The 11,456-nt window shown below is 45.2% G+C and overlaps 1 protein-coding gene across 1 annotated transcript; it reads left to right on the top strand.

Annotated features, from left to right (window-relative positions):
• Positions 1–10,001, top strand: SLC33A1 (solute carrier family 33 member 1). The gene is made up of 6 exons (XM_068406408.1): positions 1–786; positions 4,055–4,245; positions 4,904–5,088; positions 5,871–5,988; positions 6,826–7,041; positions 8,385–10,001. The coding sequence occupies exons 1-6, from the start codon at positions 33–35 to the stop codon at positions 8,550–8,552; spliced, it is 1,632 nt and encodes a 543-aa protein (XP_068262509.1). The 5' UTR covers positions 1–32; the 3' UTR covers positions 8,553–10,001.
• Positions 10,002–11,456: the final 1,455 nt, after the last annotated feature.

Below are 11,456 nucleotides of genomic sequence, written 5' to 3'. Positions count from 1 at the left end.
AGCACGGCCCCCGGGCCGCCGCCGGCCGAGACATGTCGCCCGCCATCGCGGCCAAGGAGGGCGGCCGGCAGCGCCGGGCCGGGAGCCACCACCACTGCCTGGACGTGAGGAGCGAGGCGCCGCCCGGCCTGGCGCTCTGCGGGGACGGGCTGCCGAGCGGCGAGGACGAGGCGCTGCTGCCGCCGGAGCGGGGCCCGCGGGGGGCGCGGGGGTGCCGGGCGGAGCTGGGCAGCATCCTGCTGCTGCTGGTGCTCTACGTGCTGCAGGGCATCCCGCTGGGGCTGGCGGGCAGCGTGCCCCTCATCCTGCAGAGCAAGAGCGCCAGCTACACCGACCAGGCCTTCTTCAGCTTCGTCTTCTGGCCCTTCAGCCTCAAGCTGCTCTGGGCCCCCTTGGTGGACGCCGTCTACCTGCGGGGCTTCGGCCGCCGCAAGTCCTGGCTGGTGCCCACGCAGTACGTCCTGGGGCTCTTCATGATCTACATGTCCACCCAGGTGGACGTGCTGCTGGGCGACGGGGAGGGCCGCGGCCCCGACGTGGTGGCCCTCACTGTGACTTTCTTCCTCTTCGAGTTCCTGGCGGCCACGCAGGACATTGCGGTGGACGGCTGGGCCCTGACCATGTTGTCCAGGGAGAACGTGGGCTACGCCTCCACCTGCAACTCCGTGGGCCAGACGGCCGGCTACTTCCTGGGCAACGTCCTCTTCCTGGCCCTCGAGTCGGCCTCCTTCTGCAACAAGTACCTGCGGTTCGAGCCCCAGCCCCGAGGGATTGTTACCCTCTCAGGTACTGCCTGGGTACCGCTGGGATGGGGATGCTTCTTCCCTGAGCCTGGACCAAAGCTCCGTTCAGAGCTTGGCGCTGTGAATCGAGCAGGTTTGGTTTGTTCCTTGCCCCTGAGAGAGCACAGCCTGCCAGGAGGTTGGCAGAGTCCACTGCTACATGCACTGAACTTCCTCGCTTCTCTGGGCTTGAGGGAAGGAAACCTGCCTTGTCATTGTCTTGGCTGACCTAAGCACTTTGGAGAGATTTTTTTTTTCTCTCTAGTTTAGTGACCATGGAATAGATTATTGTTTAAAAAACCATGAACGAACCAAAAGCTTTGCCTCTTTTTAAGGAGGCCTTTTAAGAGCATCTACTTCTGGGAGGAAGCAAAGGGGAAATTAAAAAAAAAATTACTCTTCCAAGATGGTATTGTTCACAGAAGTAGAAATGACAAGTGTTCAGGGTTGACCACGTAGCCAATGTCTGAAGGAAGGCCTTTAGTAAATTAAGGGGGATTTTGTTTTCTCTTTGATGAATGGAGTCTGGTAATCTAACCATAACTAGCTGTTAGTCCAGGGATGTCTTCTGTTTGCTGGTTTTTGGGTTGTTTGGGTTTTTTTTCAGGAAGATTGTATGAGGTGGTTGATGTTAGGCACGTTACCTAGAAGATGCTTAAAATGCACATGTTTTGGTTACAAGGTTGAGCTTAGCCAGTTCAGTTTGTGGGAGGACAGGAGAAACTGGCACCGCTTCTGGCTGCAGTCCCCGAGGGACCATGGCCAGCAGAGTCAGTTCTCATGGTTTTAGTTTCTTTTCCCTTTCTTACGTTGATTGCTCTGCCTGTACTGTGTAAGGGAAAAGGTGTGCCAAAACTGAGTTGAATTGTTGTTTAAAGGCTAGTTTTGGCTTTCTGTCCTGTACCTACTTTATTGATAAATCGGGATATCAGTTTCCAAGACTGCTGTACTTTGTCTATGCAGCTAATAGTCTTCCTCCTTCCTTCCTGTTGATAACCCCACATCTGGTCTCTATGTCAACAAATGTAGAGCAGTCCTCAAAGTGACCCTCCTGGTTTATCCCTCTCCTTTGTTTTCCCACACTGTGTGGTTTGGCAGTGCTGGCGTGTCTCTTCCCTCTTGCTCCAGCGGCAGACTGACGTCTTCTACTGCTGATGCAACTTGAAAATCACTAGTGTGGTGAAGAGAGCTTGGTTTGTCTATTCTTACCTTCACTGTCCGCTTTTTTTGTTCTCTTTTTTTTCTTCCTTGGCACTGTTTGTACAAATGGATTTGTTTCTATTACAAGAGTGCTGTCTTTGGGGAAAAAAAAAAAATATCCCGAAACCAGAAACCACCAACGCAACCTGTTTAACTTGTCCTGGAGTAGTAACCTGGGTGGAGTAAGACAAGCAGATAGCTCTGACGCTGTAGTTGCAGGATATGCTTTTTTGGGTGGTAAAACTGCAAGAAATTTCTGTTGCCTTGTTCATGGGACTGTATGCCACAATTTGCCGTGTCCATGCTTCTCCTGAAGCAGTGCAGAGCAGTACTGAAATGAGGGGGGTGGCTCTCTGGTCCTAGCCTGGTTGTAACGGGGCTCGTGGTGAGCTGGGTCAGGCAGTTAAAGCAGCAGCAAACTTCACAGTTTGGAGAGGTGAAGCTGTGTAGCTTTACAGAATCCCAGAATCAATGAGGTTGGAAGAGCCCTCTGGGATCATCGAGTCCAACCATTGCCCTGACACCACCCTGTCAACTAGACCAGGGCACTAAGTGCCATGTCCAGGCTTTTCTTAAACCCCTCCAGAGATGGTGACTCCACCACCTCCCTGGGCAGCCCCTTCCAATGGCTAATGACCCTTGCTGAGAAGAAATGCTTCCTAATGTCCAACCAATGTTCAGAATTACTTAAAGCTGCTGTGATGAAACACCTGTCCCCCCACGCACCCTCGTTGATGGTTATTTTCCAGCCTGCTCTGTCCCTGTTCTAGTTCAAAAGTTTGCTTTGCCCCAACACAGTGGTTTATTTTTTCTAGGAATAGGATAGAGACAAAATAGGGATGGGGCCAGGCAGCACTGGTGGCACCAGAAACTTTATGCTAGAAATTCCTTGTGTAAACTGTAATTTTGAAGTTCTTTTGCTTGTAGCCTGTTAGAGGACTATATAGCTGCTTTATTTTTTTTTTTGGCTAATCCAGCCGTTGCTGTATTGCAGCTGGCAGGGCTCTCCTGACCAGAAGTATTCATGCCATGATGCTCAAGCTATTTCTATTCCTGGCCTTGCACTGTAGGTCTCTCGCTGGGGTGATAACGCTTAGTGCTATTATCAGAGTGCCACTCCTGTATGGCTTTTGTAGACAGTAGCTGTGATTAGCATGACTCTCTGAAAACTCACCTTTTACTTAAAAATACATGGTTAGGGTACCTTTTTGTAATAGAGGAGAGAGCAATCTGACAGCATTGGTTATGAGATCTTCTTTTCTTTAGAAAAGGGAAAAGTAACCGATGTGGAAGCAGCAGAAGATGGTTTAAAATGCCACTTTTACACTGCCAGTGCTAGGGTCTAGCTAAAGGAGACTTCCCATGTTTGCTTCCATGCTTGTTCTCCTCCTGTGCATGAGAAGCAGCTAATAATTGCCCAAACCTTTGCACTGCCTTTGCCCTTTCACTGGCCCTCGCTTAAAGTCACCACGAGGCTTCTGGAGTTGCTGGTGACCAGGAAGATAAAAGGCTACTTCTGTCTTACCCTCTGCGTGTTACTGAGTTCTTTCTTGCCTCTTCCATAAAGGTGGAGGATAGGATTACCTTAGATTAATCCATTCAGTAACTCAAAAAGTACTTGCTGTAAAATATTCGTCTATTTTTACTATTGCTGCCTTCAAATCCACAATTTAGCAAATATTCTATCTGCTTCAAATAGAGCACTTAAGAGTTAGCAAGTACAATAGCCACTTAAAACAGACATATTTGAGTGACTCTCTACTTGACAACTGTGTAAGAGCTTTCATCAGGCCATCTTTACACTTACAAGTATAAATCTTTGTTCCCTTCAGATGGTAGGTCGGTATTATGTAGGGAGTATAGAGTTGGGGCACGGAGTAGTTACATGACTACACAGTAAATCAACTGAAGAGTTGTGAATGATTTCTTCCTCTCAAGTTTTTCATTCAATTTTTGATTATTAGGTTTATATTGTTGCAAAATAACTGCATTTTAGATACTCAGGGAGTTGTTAATGAACTGTTGATGATGGCTGCTAGAAAGACTTTTTTATTTTATTTTTCCCCCCCCAGATTTCCTGTTTTTCTGGGGAGCTGTCTTTCTAATTACCACTACACTGGTCGCCCTTTTGAAAAAGGAAAACAAGGAACTAACCCCAACAAAAGAAGAAACAAAAGGCATCACTGATACATACAAGCTGCTATTCTCAATCATCAAGATGCCGGCAGTTCTTACGTTCTGTCTCTTGATTCTCACAGCAAAAGTAAGTAATACATAGATGAATTGTTAGATGCTGATGAGATCAGATTCTGAAAGCTTGCTGAGTCCCTGTGATGTAAGTTATTTCTTAGTTTTGCTCGTGGTTGCCATCAGAGGTCTGAATTTTCACATTAAATTTGAAACAAAATTGCTTGTATCGTTGTGCTAAGTAAGGTTGTACAACAGAAAACATTTGTTTGAGCTTTTGTAAGTGTTTATACAAGCATTAAAGAGAAGTTTGATATAGTCTAGTATTAAAGTAATTTGGTTTTAAACATTTTGAAACAGTTAGGCTGTTTGTGTAGCCTGCAGTTAGAAGTACAGAAAAGGTTTCTTTTAACCTAAATGCTATTCCCAGAATCTACAACTCTGTACAAACCAGGTTTCCACAGCTTCGTGTTGGCCACTGTGGATACTGCCAGCAATTAAGGCACAGGCATGAATATCATTGCTGTCTTTAATGTTCTTGGTATAGTTTTGGCACTGATGATAAGAGTGTGCAAGTGTAGAACATGTTTCAGAACAGACTAGGAAATCAAATGAGACACAAAAGTGAATTGTACTCTGTCACGTTTCTCAATTTACGTAATACTGAGTAAACTGAATTTTTGGCCAAGCTGTCACTGCTTTCCCCAGTTTATTTTGTCTAACTTGTATTGCAGGTGGGATTTTCAGCAGCAGATGCTGTAACAGGACTCAAACTGGTGGAAGAGGGCGTCCCAAAGGAGCACTTAGCTCTGCTAGCGGTTCCAATGGTTCCTTTACAGATCATCTTGCCTCTGATCATCAGCAAATACACAGCGGGGCCCCAGCCCCTGAACACGTTTTACAAAGCCATGCCTTTTAGGTAAAAACAAACAAATCTTGTTTGACAGAAATGTAGTCATTTGTCTATTCAGATCGAGTGTAGGATTTCTTGTGTAGCTCTTAAACTTCCAGATACAAGAAAATATGTCAGAACTCTCATAGTAAGGTGAACTCTGTGTCTCGTGCCTTGAAGACGATTTACGTAGTAACACATGTAAGAAAGTGGAATGTGAGGTGTTGTTAAGCTGCAGATACAACAGCCTTAGAGCAGTACTCTCCTGCTCTTAGTGTTGATAGTTCGTTATTCACAAATTGCTCTGACTAGATCTGGGACTGTCTGTGAAATTACTTGTGCACGTAAGAGTGGTGGAGCACGTTGACCAGTCATTTGGTGCAGCTACTGGATGTAACATGTCTGCAACAGGTAGCCGTTACCTTAACGTGTTCTTATGCAACTATGTATGTTTTTGCCCAAAAAAAAGAAAAGGGTAGGTCTTGCTCTGGCTGGATTTGGTTGGGTGTCTTGTGCGTTGCTTTCTACAAAAACAAATTTCTGTGTGAAGGGGCAAGGGAGAAAGCTAGTGTAGATCTGGCAGTGAATTATGTTTATATGGAAGACAATTATTTAGGTATAAAATGTTTACAGTTTCAGTGCTTGTCAAATATTTAATATCTAAATCTAAGATAGAAATAGTTGTAACTATTTAGATATAAACTCTTTTAATGTATTCTGTATGTATAAATGTTTGATAGTTGCTTTGTATCAAGGAAACACACGGGAAGAATTACTTGAATTACAAATTGTCTTTCTTATTCCTCCAGATTACTGCTTGGCCTGGAATTTGCTTTGTTGGTGTGGTGGACTCCTCAAGTCAAACATGAAGGAGGATTTCCTGTCTACTACTATGTTGTGCTATTGTTCAGTTATGCTTTACATCAGGTAACATACACTGTCTGTGGGAAGGGGAGGTGGACAGGAGGGTATTTCAGGTCAATCAACGAGAGGACTCTAAATGCTTTTGGCCTTAGTTACACTAGGATTCCTCTCAGCCCGACCTATGTGCTGCATGGCTATATTTACTTTTGATACTCTTACCAATATTGTTTCTCCCTCTTCCATGTGCTCCACTGAACATCTTCTATGAAGTTACTTTCAGTTGACCAGATCTGCTTTTGTTTCCCAGATCTTTTTTCCCCCAAACCAGCAGCTCAAAAGCATGGTGGAGCTGGAGAAATCCCAGCATTCTGACTGAGTTTCATAGGCATGATGATGGTTGTGCTTATTGTGCAGGTCCATAAAGTTATGTGATCCTGGTCCTAGAGAAAAGACTTGATTGATTTTGGGGGAATGTCATAATGGGTCTGATCCAAAGGCCTGGAACACAAACGCCTGGTACAAACTGGGCTTTGGACCAGAACTAAAATGTATGCAATGCCTTGAGAGTTGATTTTAAATGCAAAAGTGTTATTTTTATGTGCTATTTTAGCTGGCCTTGTCATACTTCAGTGATAGCCTGAGTCATTCCCGTGCATGTGAGGCTGGGTCCATTTTAGCATGACTTGAGACCAGTGGCGAGGCTGGTTCTTGGTGTTAGTAGAGAGCCAGGCTGCAGAAGTAATTTCGCTCTTGTGCAATTTTAACCTGTTGGGATTATTTTCCAGTCAATGCTGCTAACTCCAAGCAATCTCTTTGAACAGTTTTTATGTTAGAGTTTTTAGTTGTCATTGCAACTGGAGAGACCTGACTGCCCTGTGGGTTTTCTTACCTCTGCTACAGATCACGCTGTACAGCATGTACGTTGCAATAATGGCTTTCAACGCCAAAGTCAGCGATCCGCTGATCGGAGGGACCTACATGACGCTCCTGAATACTGTGTCGAACCTGGGAGGGAACTGGCCTTCCACCGTGGCGCTCTGGCTTGTGGACCCACTCACGGTGAAAGAGTGTGCAGGGGCCCAGGAACAGACCTGTGGAACTCCAGTGGCTGCAGAGGTCAGTTTTGGAGGCAGCGAAGGTCAATTATTTATTGATTAAATGGCTTCTCTTAGTGTTTTTTTTTCACCTTTGAAAACCTTCATAGCGCATAGCTTATGCTTAAATTTCCCACTAATTGAGCTAATTTTCCTGTCTAGTAAAATTAAGTCTGATTTTATCTTAGTAACTAACATCTTTACTCTGCAACTGCAGATCTTTGGGAGTTGTCCATTTCGTTCTGGGCTGGGTTGAGAAGCTGGTGGTAGAAGCACTGGGTTGGCACCGCATCCTCTGCGGCGTGAGGAGACTGTAGTTACATTTTTGAGAGTAAACCTTGCAAAGTTTGGAGTTGTGTAATTAGGGCTCTGTTCTTGACAGGCTCTCTGTCCCTTAAGTCCCATAAGTTTTGTGGTAGGTTTTTGTTCCTTCTGTCTTCTGGAGCCTCCCGATCTGGATACCTCAATACCTTCTCCCATGACGTTACTCTGCTCTCTTTGATCTTCACTTTCCACGTGAAATTGAGCGGTGTGACTGGCTGCCATCCCCCTTCTGGGGAGCCCTGTGGAAAAGAACAAAGAACGTGCTGTGCTACTGCACGCAGATCAAACAGCAGGACGCAAAACTGCCTGGAAAGCGAGGGTTCAGATTAGCCTCCTGAGCAAATGAGAAGCTTTAATGCGGCTGTTTGGAAGGGTGGAAATGTTTGGAGGTTTTTTGTTGGGTTTTTCTTTTTCCCTTACTCATGATTGAGATTTATGTCACTCTTGAATGCCAGGACTCTTTGGGATGTAGATGTTCTCTAAGTAAATAAAGTGTTCCAGGAGTCAAACATGACGTGTTTGAACTGCAGTTGGAGTGTTTACTGGTTGCAGAGGGGAAACTGCTGCTGCAGTGCATGCTGCTTCTGCCTGTTTCTCACTGGCTTGCCACGGGTTCCCCTGTGCCTGGGCCTCTATTGAACTGAAGTCCTTCCTCCTTCGCCTCGTTCCTCTGATCTCTTTTCACCTCCTGCCAGTTGGTAATGTTCCATCACTGCCACCGCTCCCTTCTTATTCCTAATTTGATCTTGACATGTCTCAGAATAATGAAAATGCTGGCAGAACCTCCACTCAAGGGGATTGATTTATCTGAGGGTTACAGCAGTATTGAAAGCTGAACAATAGCAGAAACAACCGTGTGCTGTACACTTCCCCTTTCAATGCTGGAGTGTTTTTTCTTCCAGTTCTGCAATTAAAAAACGCCCTGGGCATGTTTTTCCCAGAAATACGCAGCGGTGAGATGCAAGGGTATAACTTCTAAAGGTCTGTGTGTTTCTGCATCTCCCAGAGAATAATGCATCAACTTCTGCTGCTCTGTTTCAGCTCTGCACAAAAGCTGGTGGTTCCTGTGTTACCACCTTGGACGGATACTACGTGGAATCCATCACCTGTGTCATTCTGGGATTTGGCTGGTGGTTCCTACTTGGACCAAAACTTAAAAAGCTGCAGGATGAAGGACAGTCTTCCTGGAAGTGCAAGAGGACCAAGTGATGCAGTTTAAATATTGGATGGACTATCAAGGTCATTTTGGTTTTATTAAAAAGACCCATCCTGTAATCAATAAACAGGAATATTGGTATTTTTAGATGCCACATCACTGGCCGAGACGGTGGTATGTTTGTACGTGATACCACGTGCCTCCCCAATCTGAAAATGTCAGTTCAGAAAGCAACTGTTAACAAAGAGCACCTATGTCCTACATACGTATCCCTGAGCTCCAGCTTCAGTCGTGGCTGCTGGTACCACCGACATCCACGTTTCCATGCAGCAACTACAGAAAAGCTGATTGTGCCATGTCTGTCTCAGCAGCAGCCTTGTCGGCTGCGTCCCAACGCTTTATTTTCCAGCAGGAAGGATGTGACCCGGGGAAGGATGTCAAAGGCAGTCTGACTTGTAGGTTAAGCGTGTTGTACGATGGAGATCCTGGTGGGAAGATACATGGGAAGTGTCTGTGGGCTTTGTTTCTTCTCACTTTCTGAACTGTAACCACACTGCAAAGGATGAAATGTTTCGGAGATTCTTTTAAATGTATTTTCGGGCTTTTATAAGCTTTAAAGATTTATAAGAAAATATTTTTATAAACAAATCACATTTGTTTAATTTATTTCCGCTGCTTCAAAGCATTTTGATTTACATTCAAGGTACTTACTTGATGAAAAATTGCTGTAAGGTAGGACTTAAAAGTAACGCACAATACTCTAAGCCTTGAATCCTGAGGATGTAAACTGGACGGCACAGCAGCTGGCACACAGAAGACAGGCTTCAAACGGAGAGGGCGTGCAGGCCTTCAGGAGGCAGTTGTCATTTTGGGGGAATGAATTAATAGTGCTGCTTCCTCTGTGTCACTAAAATGCGAGCATTCTGTTGCAAATCAGTGGAAAAAACGTGACTGTTCCTAGCTAGGGGTAAGGAAAGATGGTCAGTGCCTTTGAAAGTGGTTTGGTGGTGACAAACTTGCCAAATTCCCAGGGAGCTGGTCTATGACTTGCTGTCACGTGAATCAAACGAGCTCAGTCCTGTGGCAGAGCTGCTACAGAAACTTACCTCTGATGCTGTGTAGTGGAAACATTGCCCTTGCATTTGTCAAACACGACTTCCCTCCCGCGTGCCTTAGTGTGCACAGCATGCGTGCTGTACGCCTCGAGGGAGGGCACTTAGACACTGTTGGATGTATACGGTACATCGTTATTAAAAAAGAAAACTATTAAAAATACCTTTGAAAGGTACATGATTTCCTTGTCCAGTCTTTGTTTCTTGCCTTGTCAACAGGGGAAGTACCACATCCTCAGCTCGGCATCCCAAGCTCCAGAGGGTGTTGCAGATCTCTCGTTACTGTATGTTTCAGGGAAAAAGTAAATCAAAAGCACGTTCTTACCATTTGCTTCAAGTACAGCAAAATCAGTCAAGCTAAATAAAATCACATTGGTTTTATTCCCAAAACTATGTCTTCTGATTTCACCTCTGCAGAAGCACAAAAAGAATACAAGACTAGACTGGAGATTTGTGGTCGAAGGTGGATGATCTTTAGTCCCAGTTCTAGCCAGATCGTCTCCACTGGGTCAACTGTGTGTGAGGCACTTCAGTGCTGTGTCATTGCAGGAACAACTGGCCACTCACTGCATCTAGTCCAGGCCTAGAGGGGTTTTTTTATTTTAACTTTTCTGACTTTGAGGAAAAACTTCTGAAGTGCAGAATATGGGAAATTAAATTCACAGGTGTTTTAGAGTTGGCTTTTCCTTGGCAATTTTGTTTCCCTATTTCTGAAGGTGCCAGTAAACTTGTTATTAATGAAGATGGGTTGAGGATTGCTTATCGGTACATCAGATGAACTTGACAACATCAAAATTAAACTCCAAATCCCTACTAATAGATATGAAATGTGACCTAAATTAAATAACTGTCTCTTTCAGACTGGAGGAGCAACTGATGGATTATTTTTTTATTATTACTTGGTAATTTAAGTTCATGTTTTGTGACACAAGTCAGACATGTTACTGCTATACCAGCTGATCAGCAGGTTGCTGAAAAGAATCAGTAAACTTGTGGTCTTGCTACCTTTTTTCTCCCAACCATATTTTGAAGCGAAATAATTTATTTTTTTTTAAAGATTAGAATTATTGTAGACTTAAGCATCTTTAACATTAAAAAAAAACTTTTTAAAAAGGGAGAAAGAAGCAACAAAACCTCTTCCTTGAGAGTCTGTTAGGAAAGTGGGAACTGGAGAAGGTGAATGGTGCCAGGTGCTGCTGTAGGTCCCTGGGTTACTGCAGGGGCTTTGTGGTCCTGCGTGGCCTGAGCCGGCGCAGGGGGAGGCAGATGTGGGTTAACTCTAGCAGGAGGGAAATGGCAGAAAATGGATTTTTCTGGGTAAAGGGTTTGTCCTGGTTTAATTTCCCAAGCAGGATCGTTGTGAAGTGAGACAGGTGCCAGGACAGACGGTGGAGCTGTGACTTACTGGTATCATCTCATGTACCGCCTGTTCATGTAGAAACCTAGAACTGGTAGAAATGGAAGACCTGTGTGAACATAAATCGGTTTATATCATTGTCAGATCATGTTCTTACAATGTATGTATTTCTTCAAAGACCATATAGGTGCACTGCATAGAAGGGCCTTTCCAACCAAAACAATTCCATGATTCTATATTTGATTCAGCTGAGGGAAACGGGTGGCTTGAGCCGTTTGATAATGAATTACGAATATTTGTTAGTTTTGAACTAAGGTCGGGAAAAGAATAAACAACAGAGCGAGCTCGACACCAACACCCGCACCGGCCCCGGAGCCTGCCCGAGGGCCGCAGCGGCACCGCGCCCGCGTTTGCGCACTTGTTCCGGCCCGCGGCGGGGCCCGGCCCAACGCCCGCGGCCCGGCCCCGGCCCCCCGGCCCCGCCCCGG

The sequence above is a fragment of the Nyctibius grandis genome, chromosome 8, assembly GCF_013368605.1.
Source record: "Nyctibius grandis isolate bNycGra1 chromosome 8, bNycGra1.pri, whole genome shotgun sequence".
Classification (NCBI taxonomy): Eukaryota; Metazoa; Chordata; class Aves; order Nyctibiiformes; family Nyctibiidae; genus Nyctibius; species Nyctibius grandis.
Note: the sequence above shows the minus strand (reverse complement) of the source record. Positions and strands in the feature narration are given on the sequence as shown.